Source organism: Erpetoichthys calabaricus, chromosome 1 (assembly GCF_900747795.2).
Source record: "Erpetoichthys calabaricus chromosome 1, fErpCal1.3, whole genome shotgun sequence".
Lineage (NCBI taxonomy): Eukaryota > Metazoa > Chordata > Cladistia > Polypteriformes > Polypteridae > Erpetoichthys > Erpetoichthys calabaricus.
In genome coordinates, this window is record NC_041394.2 from 317,668,690 (window position 1) to 317,683,339 (window position 14,650).

Consider the following 14,650-nt stretch of genomic DNA (forward strand, 5'->3'; position numbering starts at 1 on the left):
AGTGTAGATAAACCAAATAGTCACATTGTCTGAAACTTGTTTCAGTTTTTATTTGCTACAATTATTGTTAGTCCAGCCAGTGTGAAGTTTCCCACAGTCCTATATGCTTAACAGCGAGAGGTTTCCTCACAAGCATGACCTGTATAAACTGGTTACAAAATGAATGAATGCTTGGACAGACATTTCTAGATGCTCAACCAGAGGTGTGACCAGAACATCATGTGTGGGTGGGCATTTGGCTTGTCTGGGGGGGCAAAAAATATCCATCCATCCATCCATCCCCATTTTTGTAGGGGGGTCAAATAATAATAACAACATAGTTTTATATAACATATAAAAGCAAATATTGTGGCATAAATCGTAACCTACTGTTCAATAAAATTAACAGAGGCAATGGAACTTGTATTATTATTTTTTGTGAACAAATATAGAACTACATCTACAAGGTAAATAACAATAAAGTCAAATGTATACAACATATGAGAGCAAGAACGGAAATGTGGCTCATTGTAGTCATGGGAGGCTATAGGACATCAGTTTCCAGTGTTTAACCTGGATATTATCTATAGGACCAGGTTACTCTTGGCAAATTCTGAAATAAATTCATTCATGTCTAGATTTTCTGTGATGTTTTTCTCATGTGCCAGAATGACTAAATTTCTTTTCCTTGAATGCAGCATTGTTCGGCGGAGTGGAGTGAGAATGCGGTTCAAAGTAGAGAAAGAGCTTTCACATGCAGCTGAAGACACACCAGTGATGAGTGCTGTGATGCAGACATGGCTCTGACGTGTGGGATACTAGACGCGTGTTTGTGGAAGCCGCGACCGTCTTTTTCTAGAGCTTTTTTCCAATTAGTGTAGCCATGTTTGGTGAATATGTCCTCACGGTCCGAATTGGAAACACTAAATTTGTGGCAGGCAAAGCAAAAGCTGCCATCACGGACAACAGAATATTCAAGCCATGGTTGAGTCTGATACCAGCTTGCACTAAAACATCTGAGTGTCTTTCCGAATGCGCGCTTGGGATAATTAATTAAAATGGACTGGGATGGGCTCCATAATTAAGTCAGGCAGCCCGGACTGTATATTTTGTTGAAGGCAGAGGTTTGGAGTACCCAACACGGGCGCAGAGCTGGAGGATTGTGTAGGCTTATCTACATCTTTTGGAGTTTCAGTTCCTGATGTAGGTGCGCTGTGCTCTGTGTTGGTAGCAGCGGTGCTGGGCTCAACCATGGAGCCAGCAGCTTGCGGAGGGACAGAGGTTGAAGATGTCTGCTTTTTAATAAGCCACCTATGCATAGCCTTTGGTGTTACCAACCAGAACATAAAAGAAGAATGGAACGTATACGCTGCTTTAATTAAAGAATGCGGTCAACAGGTTCAAAACGTGCTGCAAAATGTGCGGCGAAGTGAACTGTGAGCAGCATGGTGCCTGTCTAGTGGAGGAGGCACTGACGGATACGCCCCAAATTCAAACGGAAAGCAACTCAGTTTTGAAATCAAATGTTATTCTTCTCTGGAGTTTTCATTGGACAGACAGAGCATTTCGCAGGGGGGGGGCATGGCTTGTCCCTGGGGGGCAGTGCCCACTCCAGCCCCCCCATGGTCACGCCTCTGCGCTCAACTCATTACTATCACAGAATGAATGCAAAGACTCCATTTCTTTATTGGAACTATGTAGGACACAGTGCTAAAAATTGATTCATTTTGCCATCATTTTGTCTCCATTTACAACTTCATGACACCACAAGTTGAAAAATTAAAACTTTAAACTGATCGGTTATATCACTGTGCTTTCAAAGCACCCACAAATCAATTCCTGAAGTAAATCTGTAATAACGAATGCATATATGTCCGTTTGTTTTGTTTGTTCTTTTTTTAACAATATAATAAGCATGATTCTCACAATGGTGCTCTGAAATTCTCCTGCATCAAACTTAAACCATTTCTAACCATGAGTTCTGATATTTTTCTTTTCCACGTGTGTTAATGCAGTGCTGTGGGATTACCTGTGTGAATCATTTTCAAATGTAGTTTTTACTCACATTTTTCTCACATATTATTCTAGAGTAACGTCTCACCTTGCAATCACTCATCAGTATGGAAGGACTTTAAAAGAGTTAGTGCCATTATATTTTTGGAACTTTGTCATCAGCTTAGTACTAAAGTGGCATCAACTTGGTACCAAAGTATAAATTCTTGTGATATCCCTACAGGCAAGGGTCACAGTCAAAGAAACAAAGCAGACCTATCATTAGAGCCAAAATATAAAAATCAATGTCAATATCAAAGAAAAGTCCTAACACTAAAAATCTTGTTGGAAAGTGTGTTTTCTTTCCAATGCACTGAAGAGACAAATTTGCAAAGAAAAATAAATTATTCTGATGCTTGCATAGAGAATGATACACACTGCCATCTCAAATAAGGTCCACATATTGACATGATATGCTGTAATGAAGTTCGACATCGGAAATCTTAGTGACTGCACAGACCAAAACAGTCATAGACAAGTTTTAATTAAAAAATGAGTATTTAAATAGAGCCCAAAACATGAAGATGAAATTGGGGTCAAAAAGATGAAATGAGATGGACAAGAGTCTGAAAGACAATTAATTCAATAGCCAGAAAGAAAGACAAGGATGAAAGTCAGTTAACCAAATAGAGTCAAAACCAAGAAGTCATACTCGTATAGTAAAGCACATGCAAAGTTCTGACATCTGGAAATGTATGACACTGACCTTTATCCCATTGCAGCAATGAAGGCATGCTACGCGTGCCTCTGATAATTACGTTTAGTAACTGCACAACCAAAATGGAAACATTTATTCAAAATTAATTTGGCTTTGCAGGAAAATGAATGCAAAAAGGAACATACATAAGAATGTATTAATGGTTAAAAAAATGAATGCAACAGCTGAATTTCATGACTGCAGAAAACTCTGAAATGACAGCTTAACAATTGTTTTGAGGTCAATAAACAACGACAAAAAAAATAAATCATGACAGTGATGGGCACCATCAATATAAACAGTACAGCTGTGGCTATCAGGTACAACCATAAAATAGTGGTACTCACCATAAAACAATTTTCCAAGGTGGCGTTGATGTGACATCACCATCTGAACAAGAAAATGTATAAATATTAAAACACACACACTCCAGAAAACAAAAAAAGAGAAAAAATGCATCAGTTGATGACATGACAAACACAGATTCATTATATTATAAATATTATAATTATTATTGTTATTTATGTGTGACCTAATTTAGACAAAAATAAGATAGAGAAGAAATCATTATCACAATTTTATGAGTGCTAAGGGTTAATAATGCTAAGATTTTTTCAACACCTTGACTTGACAAGTATGTGAATCAGCCCGCAATCTAGGAGTTATCTTTGACTCTGGCATGTCATTTAAAGCACATATTACAAAGTTGTCCAAATCATGTTTCTTCCATCTTAAAAATGTTAGGAAATTAAGGTGCTTTCTAAATAAACAGAATTCATGCATTTATTTCTAGTAGGATTGACTACTGCAATGCGGTGTTCACTGGATGTTCAAACTGTTCTTTATACAGCCTCCAATTAATCCAAAATGCAGCTGCAAGAATTATTACAAGAACAAGAAAATACGAGCACATAACTCCAGTTCTTCAATCCTTACACTGGCTCCCTGTTAAGTTTAGGGCAGATTTCAAAAACCTTCTATTAACATATAAAGCCGTAAATGGCCAAGGTCCGGCTTATTTGTCTGAACTTATCATGACTTACAAACCAGAGCGCACATTAAGATCTGAAGATGCCGGTCTGCTTATGGTTCCAAGGATAAATAAAATAACAATGGGAGGTCGAGCTTTTAGTTACAGGGCCCCTAAACTGTGGAATGGTCTGCCTGCTACTATAAGAGATGCCCCTTCGGTCTCAGCTTTTAAATCCCGGCTGAAGACTCACTACTTCAGTTTAGCACATCATGACTAGAGCTGCTGATTAACTGTATAGACTGCATCTCTGTTGTTAGTCATTAGCACTAAAACATAAGTAACATGATAGTTATAATTGGATACTAACCCTCACCTATTTTGTTTCTCTTCTCGGTACTCAAATGTGGCACTTGGTGCTACGGCCCACCTGTCAAGTTGTTTTGCCTGCATAAGGTAAAGTCATCCCTGATGGAGGATCGCAGGAATCGTGGGGTAGAGGGGTCCTTTCATCGGATTGGCTGGCCCAGCACTGTTTCAGCCATGGAATGGCCAATAAAGGGAGGCAGCTTGATGGATGAGGTCTCCAGGACTCAAAATATATCCAAATCTTATCATGTGATATCATCTACTGTTAAATTCTGCTTCGTACTTCTAAAAAATTTTATTTTTATACTATATTGAGGATTTGTTCTATTCTGTGTATTGTATTGTATTGATCCCCTTCTTTTGACACCCACTGCATGCCCTACCTACTTGGGAAGGGGTCTCTCTTTGAACTGCCTTTCCCAAGGTTTCTTCCATTTTTCCCTACAAGGTTTTTTTGGGGAGTTTTTCCTTGTCTTCTTAGAGAGTCAAGGCTGGGGGGCTGTCAAGAGGCAGGGCCTGTTAAAGCCTATTGCAGCAATTCTTGTGTGATTTTGGGCTATACAAAAATAAATTGTATTGTATGTTTTTATACCTACAACCTGAAAAAGCTCTTGCTGGTTTGTACTTACAAGCCATCTAGTTTAGATTAATAACAGCTTTTTTCCTCACTGATGATACTGTAGCTATAGGAGGCCACTTATTGATGTCTGGAATCTGGTAAATTGACAGAAGCAACCAATTTAGCTTGTTGACTAATATAAGACACCATTAGTGTGCCTTCTGAGCAAATCATGAAAAAGGACATTTTTTCTTGTTATACTGTACTTTAGAAGATACTATTCTTAATTAGTTACTTTTTCAAATTAACAGTTTTGTATGTTTGTTTGCTTGTTGGCATTTTCCACACCTTCATCCTTTCATCCAAACTTCTTGACAGTTTTGTTTACTTGCAAAACATTGATAATGTTTAACAAATGTGTTACATATTACATTATGTGATGACTCAAGGTAAAATGAATAAAATGTGTTGATACAGGCATAAGTGTATGTACATTCAAGTGAATGAAATCTTATATTGCACACATCTCAATTCAGGATTGAAGGGAACCAGTGGCTTTATAATTGGAATAAAACATATAAATAAATCACTGTATTATAACATCCGAAAATACCAGACTAAATGCAATAATATTTATATATATTTATGTATTATATAATATATACAGTGATCCCTCGCTATATCGCGCTTCGCCTTTCGCGGCTTCACTCCATCGCGGATTTTATATGTAAGCATATTTAAATATATATCGCGGATTTTTCGCTGCTTCGCGGGTTTCTGCGGACAATAGGTCTTTTAATTTCTGGTACATGCTTCCTCAGTTGGTTTGCCCAGTTGATTTCATACAAGGGACGCTATTGGCAGATGGCTGAGAAGCTATCCAGCTTACTTTCTCTCTCCCTCTCTCTCTCTCTCTCTTGCGCTGACGTAGGGGGGTGTGAGCAGGGGGGCTGTGTGCAGCTGCTTCCTGAAGGACAGGCTGCACGGAGCTTCGCATACTTAAAAGCTCAAAGGGCACGTATTGATTTTTTTTATCTGTCTCTCTCTATCTCTCTCTATCTCTCTCTCTCTTCCTGCTCCTGACAGAGGGGGTGTGAGCTGCCGCCTTCAACAGCTTTGTACCGGCGGTGCTTCGCATACTTAAAAGCCAAAAAGCCCTATTGATTTTTTTTTTGACTGCTTGCTTTGCACTCCTTTGAAAAGGAAGATATGTTTGCATTCTTTTAATTGTGAGACAGAACTGTCATCTCTGTCTTGTCATGGAGCACAGTTTAAACTTTTGAAAAAGAGACAAATGTTTGTTTGCAGTGTTTGAATAAAGCTCCTGTCTCTCTACAACCTCCTGTGTTTCTGCGCAAATCTGTGACCCAAGCATGACAATATAAAAATAACCATATAAACATATGGTTTCTACTTCGCAGATTTTCCTATTTCGCGGGTGGCTCTGGAACACAACCCCCGCGATGGAGGAGGGATTACTGTAGTGCAATGACAAAGTATTTGTGTCCATCTGTTTTAGTGTATTTTTTAATAGTATTTGGACAGGTCTGTTCAAATATTATAATACTACTAGCCAACCCACGCTGTACCATACGCCACATAATCAGGCCGCTTTTTTAATGATTTTTAAGCACAGGGAGAAAATTAACATTTGAAAAATCGGTAATGTAATAAATCACCAAGAAAAGAAACATTGTAACAACGCACGGAACGAACCAACATACAATTATCCGTGACTGAAAAGTGGCGGACCGCCATTGCGGCTTCTCCTCCCAGAGCGAAGGATGGGGGTGGACAGCGCTCGGGCGTGGAGGGTGGAACGGGAGGAGAGGGGAAAGACGCCCATTCTGCCCCCTCCATCATGCTAGTCTGAACTATGCACTTCCATGCTCATGTGCCCACCCCAACTCGTCACCTGAGTCGTTTACCTCTTTGCACAGTCCACATGCAGCTTTGAGTCACGTAGACCTTTCATTGTTCTTTGGGGTTTTGGCTGCTTTTCTATATATAATCCACCAAGTTACCCGAGCACGGTAGTATCGGGTCAGGGGGTGTGTACAAAGGACAGGGACGTAATCAGTGCGTATGACTCGCAGTTACTGGGAATCCCCCGGTTTGCAGCACGAATGGGGTTCAACGGCTTTCCCACGCCTCTCTGCGCCTGGTAGACATACGTTGATCCATTCAGTGTAGCGCGCGTGCAGTTACTTCATGCAGGAATCTGTATAACATTGAAAGAAGTGTTGTTTCCATGAAATACATTTGAAGCAGTGGCTATGGAAGGCAAATGAACAGTTAACGCGGCTTACAGCTGGATTGATGCCGTGTTTTGTGTCACCCGACCATGGTAGTAGCGCGGTGGGGGCGCGTGGTGTACAAAGGGTAGGGACGTAATCAGTGTGAGCGTATGAACCGCACTTCCTGGGAATTCCTCGTTGTTTTGAAGCAGTGTTGGCAATGCACACACATTGCATAATTCGTTTAGTGTTGTGTTTTTTTAAATGTGTGTTCAGATATCTCTGCACTCGGAAGCTTTTGGAACAAAAGGTGCATTGAAAGTCCTGTGTGGAATGCGTGTGTTCAGGGGAGTGTGTCTTTAAATGTTTTTCAGGAAGAGGAGAATGGGCAGGTGACGTCACATTAGTGTGGCGAGCAAGCGGGTGTGCACCCTGTGTGCACATACCGACAGTGTCAAAAGATGTCACCAGAAGGTTATCACGTGGGTGTTTGAGAGGCATGAGAACCTCGTAATGCTCATGATCCAAAGGACCGCTAAAGAGCAGGGATATGGAGAGACGCTGGGCCGGATTGTAAACTCGAGGAGAGGCATGAGGACGTTCTTGGAAGTAAATGCTGATAGTAGCTGGAAGGATTTGGGACATTGCCACAATTTCTGCTTCACCACCATAGATTCCGGACGTAGTCATGTAGTCAGCGTATTGTTGAGCAGACTGTATAACAATGCCTCTGTGACTAACAACAACGGACACCACGTCGCCGAAGTTATCCCAATGTTGGCAAACAAAGCCAACAGCCATGTTGCGAAGTTTGAGAGCAACAGTCTCGTCAATGACATTTTTCCAAAAAAACCCGACTGATAGAAACAAACAGTTACCTGATGCAGGAATTTCTATAACATTGAAAGAAGTGTTGTTTCCGTGAAATACATTTGAAGCGGTAGCCATGGAGGGCAAAAGAACAGTCAACGTGGCTCACAGCTGGATTTGTACAGCAGCACCGACCAAAGCGAGTGAGTATCTGTTTGATGAGCTGTTGAGTTGGCGGGCAGTGGTCTGAGGTGCGTTCCTGATCACGTGGGAGGAGGGGGTAGAGTCTCTGGGCAGGGCTTCGTTGTTCCTTTCCCATGGTTTTCGATGGTGGACGCGGTCTGGTGTCGAAACCAAAAAGAATAATGAAAAGTCAAAGTGGCTCAGAGGTGCATGTGGACTCCTAGCAAAGACGAAAGGGACTAACTGGGTGGTCGGTGAGTTTTTGCGTCAGGGCACATGAGTAGGCAGTGTGAATGCCTAGAGAGCGAGGGTAGACGTGGGCCGGGGAAAAAAAAGTGTTGGTGGACGGGGAAACGTCTTCCGTGTTCCTGCAGGACCATCTAAGAAGACGCATGTTTGTCGCGGATGCAAATTGCTGTATGTAGCGTGTAAAACAGTTTGCTATGGTGCACGCGGTCGTGCGTCATAACCGAAAAGTCAACGTGGCTCAGAGGTGCATGTGTACTATAGCCCAGACGAACATAAATGACAGCGTTTTTTCCCAGTCGTCGCGTCTGAGTTTACGAATTGCTGTATGTAGCGTGTAAAACAGTTTGCTATGGTGCACGCGGTTGTGCGTCATAACCAAAAAGTCAACGTGGCTCAGAGGTGCATGTGTACTATAGCCCAGACGAACATAAACGATGGCGTTTTTTCCCAGTCGTCGCGTCCGAGTTGGTGGGCGTGGCTCTGCAAGTTGTCGTCGTATCCAATGGTCTAAGAGTTGGTGGGCGTGGCTCCTTCCTGTGTGCTCCATTGGCGTCTTACTTGTTGGCGGTTTAGTGAATCCACACCCCTTCCGGCGTGCTTTCCATGGGTGGCTACTTGTCGGCAGCTTAGTGAATTATATATATAGATGAAGCATCTTGGAGACATAACGGCGGCAAAGTTTTGTAATCATTATTTAATTTGTTTGTTTATTTCAACATGTTCTCTTACCAATTAAAAATGTGCTCTTCTCTAGTGAACGCAACCCACCTAAATGGATATTAAACTGAATACTTTTTTGGGATAAAATTCTGGTCTTTTTTTTTAAGACAGCCTTTTCCAATATAAATGTAATCTTGACATGTATCAATCATAGCTACAGTTTCCACACAAAGACTACAGAGTCACAAAACTTATTTAAAAAATTCGGATGTGTACGTCAATAGGCTTTGTGCTCTAGAAACCTAGTTACCAGGTCTATTCTATATCATTTACCGCTCTGATGCTGATCTTTGATCATAAAATAGGTCATTATGATAGCAACTGATGAGAAGAATTCATAATTAATTGCAGAATTATGGTATTTGAGAGTTCTATCTAGACCAGGGGTGCCCAATACGTTGATCACGATCGACCAGTAGATCGGAAAGGTAGTGCAGGTAGATCGCGTTGCATTCAAAAAAATTTTTTTTAACTTTAGTCTTTAGTCTATATCCTCCCTATGGCATTTGCCACTTAATTGACATACAGGGCGGCCAGTCTGAGATCTCTTTTCTTCACACTGGTCATCCCGCACGCACGATCAAACGCGCGAGCTACTGCAAAACTCCGGCTGTGATCTAGTTAGCCTTCCAATTTATATCGACTAAAGAAGGGATTTAAAAAAAAAATTGTTTGGGGAGGATATGGGCTGGATGTGGAATTGGAAGAGGATTTTTTTTCTCACAATGTCACAATCGAAGTGCATTTGTCTGATCTGTCAATCTATCGTTGCTATTCCAAATAAGGAAAATGTGGAAAGGCACTTTCGAACTGTTCATAAAAACTACGAAACTGACTTCCTTCTGAAAAGCGATCAGAGAAAGGAGAGGGAACTAAAATCGCAGTTAATCGGACAGCCGTCATTTTTCACTCGGCTGAATTCAAAACAAAGGCAGACACACCGAAGCATCGTTCCGGGTGAGTCACTCGATCATTAAGCATAAGAAGTCCTTCCAAGATGGAGGGATGATAAAAGAGGCCTTCGTTGAGACAGATGGTTAGGGAAAAATTCCTGCTGAGATTTCAAGACCCCTGGCTGGAGAAAAAGGAGTTTCTCCTTGTCATTAAACATGCAGAATACAAGCAACTTAATAACGCTAGACTTGGCATTTTTTTTCCAATCTGACCAACATGTTGAATGAGCTTAATTTACACAATTATACAGCTGCAAGGAAAAGAGAACTCCATGGTCAATATGATTAGCTCAGTTAATGCTTTCAAACGAAAAAAGCAACATCTGTCCTCAAAGCTCTTGATTTGGGGAACATCCAAAACCTCGTGTCAGAGCTGGAGACGCAGTGGAAGGCGTGTGTGCAACTTGACAGTACTACACAGAGCAGATTGAAAATTGCCTGTCAGACTTTGACAGACAGTTTCAAGACTCAGCTTTACTTGAACCAATCACTACATTTAAGTGCTATCCATTTAGAGAAGATGTTGAGGGTGATTCACCTGCATCAAAAATTGCAACACTGTTTCACCTAAAGCTCCTCTACAGTGGAGGAAGAGATTTTGACACTACAGGATGACATTCAGCTGAAGTCTGGGGCTCTTGGACAGTTTTGGAACTTACTCACAGAGGAAAAGTACCCAAACATGAGGAAATGTGCTACCTCCTTGACTACATTATTCGGCTCTACTTATTTATGCGAGTCAGCCTTTTCCCACATGAAGATTATTAAATCTAACTACTGTAGTGACCATAAATGTGTTGAATTGTTATCGTGCCATAAAGGTTATTCAGTTATGCAAGATACGACAACATATATTTAATGAATAAAGTATACTCATATATATATATATAAAATCTCATTTTTAATGTAGGTAGATCATTTCGACCTGGTCATTTTAAAAGTAGCTCGCAAGCCGAAAAAGTGTGGGTACCCCTGCTCTAGAGTGCCTCTTTCTCTTGCACGACTTAGTTCAAAAACGAATCAGCACATTGTCCTCTCATAACACGCTTAATTTTCGAGTTTGGTATTTTACTGCCCAGCCGTTTTAGTTCTACACCTTCCTCAAGAAACTATGACACACAGACACACACAGACAGACACACACCCATCATCGTGATCAATGTTTTCGGTATTGGGGACCCTAAAACATCGAGATCCATTAGAAACCGGAGATTGAAATTTTTGACGAATCTAAAATTTTTGCTCCTCCCCCATGGACGATAAGTTACGGTGGTGGGGTGGGGGGCGCAAAGCAAAAAATCCAGTAAACTCTAGAAAATAGATAATCTTTAAATGTCTTAATCTGAGAATAATTATAAAGCCGAGCCATTTTGTCTAAGCAGAGCAAAAATGAGACTGTTTTTCATTTTTTCAATAGTGGCTGTTCTATGAAAGTCCCTGCAAAAACAAACAGTAAAAATTTCCCAGCAAAGTCAAAAAAGAACTTTGCAGATCTGTATGTTGTCAGCTAAAGAAATATTATATGACTCCATTGTACAGAAAGAAAAAATGTGGTGTAAGGAGGAAGTGGTAATGTAAAAAACATTTCTGTCTAAAAGAGCACCAGTCTGTCTCAGTTTTACCAAAATACAAGTTATTGATTTTCAAGATTTCTAGTTTAAATGCATGACAGCTGCCTAGACAGAACATACTCCTGAAGATGGGCACATAAAATAGAATTGGTCGTAAGTGGGACTGTACTGTCTAGGCACACTCAAATTCTGACAATAACAATAACCAGCAAAAGTGTGTAATTGGTGATGTAGGTGTCTGTTTCTGGAACTCAATTAAAGTGAAAGTAACTAACACATTTACTAACACACTTAAACTGCTTCATAAAGACGTCTGTAAAGAACTGGAGTAATGTAACATGCCAAATAAGCACAAAACTGCCAAAGAAGGTAAAATAACAGGTTATTTTGGTCTACAAACTTCAACTTTGTCTTTGCAGAAAGATGCTGTCTAGTCATCTCTGTCAGTTGAACACAAATATAGAGAAAGATTGCCGGCACTTTCTGCCTTCATAAGATAATGTGAAGTGTTTGATTTGAAATTTAAAGTGCCCAGTGCTACCAAAGTAAGCATTCTGCTCCTTGAACACATGGTCATTTTTACATGTGTGACACACATTACATACAGTAAAACATACAGAAGATAACTGTGTAGATGACTGAATCAAAAAATAACTCGACTGAGTCTTTTATAGACAAATCTACTTGTTTCTACAGTTACTTTACTATTTAGGAATTACTAATAAAGGTAAAAACTAAGAACTAAAAACTAAAATAGAAATGGTCAAAATTTCATAAAACTAAACTGAAAATAAAATGCTACATGAAAAAGTATAGAAATAAACACTCATTTAATAACCTTGCAATAGGCTTATATTTTCTTCAATTTAGAATCTACAGTCATGGCTGAAATTATCGGCACCCCTGGAATTTTCCCAGAAAATGCACCATTTCTCCCAGAAAATTGTTGCAGTTACAAATGTTTTTGTATATACATGTTTATTTCCTTTATGTGCATTGGAACAACACAAAAAAACTGAGAAAAAAGCCAAATCCGACATCATGTCACACAGAACTCAAAAAATGGGCCAGACAAAATTATAGTTAGGTCCATAAATATTTGGACAGAGAACTTTTTTCTAATTTTGGTTCTGTACATTACCACAATGAATTTTAAATGAAACAACTCAAATGCAGTTGAAGTGCAGACTTTCAGCTTTAATTCAGTGGGGTGAACAAAACGATTGCATAAAAATGTGAGGCAACTAAAGCATTTTTTTTAACACAATCCCTTCATTTCAGGGGCTCAAAAGTAATTGGACAAATTAAATAACTGGAAATAAAATGTTCATTTCTAATACTTGGTTGAAAACCCTTTGCTGGCAATGACAGCCTGAAGTCTTGAACTCATGGACATCACCAGATGCTGGGTTTCCTCCTTTTTAATGCTTAAGGATGGTTATAGGAAGCTCTTGATTTCAGTTATTTTTTTCCAAAGGGTGTGCAACCAAATATTAAGTTGAGGGTGCCAATAATTTTGTCCAGCCCGGTTTTTGAATTTTGTTTGAAATGATGTCAGATTTGGCGTTTTTTCTCTGTTTTTTTGTGTTGTTCCAATGCACATAAAGGAAATAAACGTGTACACCAAAACATTTGTAATTGCAACAATTTTCTGGGAGAAATGGTGCATTTTCTGGGAAAATTCCAGGGGTGCCGATAATTTCGGCCATGACTGTATGCCTCTGTTTTGATGACTGTTTTCCTTTAGTCTCTCCGAGTCTATTTATTTAGCACTAATCTCGTTAAGCACCATTGATTTTGTACCAATTTAGGAAAACATTTTATCCATCAGAATTTGACTTCAGGTTAGCACAATGTATTTTCCTTCCTAAATGAGTGATATATTATAACTGTCTGATGGCGTTTAAATTATCATTCTCATGTTTATGACATTAGCAAAAATTATTCTGAGATCAAGTCTCAGTTGACCAGGATAATGTATTGAAATAATGCATTGGCAACGAGCCATTCTTTGCTGTAATAAATATTTTTCGCCTCATGGAACACATATCAAGCTGTATACTTTCTGTCAGGGTTTAAGTATTTTTCTTTTACTAGTGACATCATCACCAATGCCATAATGTGCTTCATTTCTCAATGCTGTACATTTTTAAGGTGATTTTGCATATGCATGTGTTCGTTTCCAGGGCATGCATTTAAGCCAATGTGAAGCATTAAGATTTGTTTATCTGCCATTTGCACTTTTTCTCTCAAGGGAAAAAACTTATCCAAAGAAGACAATCTTCTAGCATAGTTCATTTTGCTTTTCTGATTTGTTTTTTTAGTTTGAGCTATGTCTTTTAAGACATCATGAATTCAGCTTTTCATTTTGGTTTTGGTTATAGAATTGAAATTGTTGTTTCTAGACTGACTTATTTGACAAGTGTAAAAGCATCTCCCATTTAACTAATGTCTCGCCATATTGCTTAATCTTCACAGTTGGACAAGCATATGCTACCTGTGTCAGAAGGACAAATAACAAAAGCAGCTTCCTGATATTCTTAACCTAGGTAGAAATGATACAGGAAAATTTCTACAGGTTGACAAATTTCTACTGGTGTATTGCCTACCCCTCCATGAACTTTAATTTATTTATTCATTCATTTGTTTATGAATTTCATTAATTCCCTGACTTTCTTGTTGTTACTGAATATGTGTATCTACAATCTGTAATTATGCAGTTTCAGTAGGAGTGCAAAGTGCAATTTTGTTTTTGTGTCTGTTCTTGTAATTTGATTACACTTGCTTTCTTGCATAAAAATCTGAATAAGAAAATAGAGAAAACTACAAAATATGAAAGAATAAATAGATTTTGTAGCTCTGTATATGTCGCCCTGTTTTAATGCCCGGTTCAAGCACCCCAACTATACTATCCTATTTGCAAGTCATTAAGGCTGACTTGGAATCCTATAACTTGCCTAACTTCTCCCTGTTGTAGTAAGTTTGTAGCACACAATGCAAAGCAAAATAGGTTCCTAATTTAGTCATGTGATACTTTATTTTGTTAGATGACAAAGGGTAAAAGGGTCAAAAAACTGAAAGCAATGAAAATGATGAGAGAGTCAAAAAAGCCATAAATGCTCTTATTTATTACAGAATTGTTAACCTCTGGGGAATAGTACAAAACAGGTAGAACCTAAAATCTATATTTTTCAAATTTTGTTGTTTCTAATTCTTTAGTAGATAATTCAGTGAAGTTTTGAGTTTCATGGAAAATACAGTGTTTTTTCTTATTATCGCAGAATGGGGCTGTTTAACAAAA

At 39.2% G+C, this 14,650-nt stretch overlaps 1 protein-coding gene across 1 annotated transcript in view; it reads left to right on the forward strand.

Moving 5' to 3' along the window:
• tmtc1 (transmembrane O-mannosyltransferase targeting cadherins 1) overlaps positions 1–14,650 on the forward strand; it is a 607,165-nt gene that overhangs the window by 68,357 nt on the left and 524,158 nt on the right. The window contains exon 4 of the mRNA XM_051929219.1: positions 2,070–2,097. Within this exon, the coding sequence (XP_051785179.1) occupies positions 2,070–2,097 (28 nt within the window). The remainder of the gene's footprint in view (positions 1–2,069; positions 2,098–14,650) is intronic.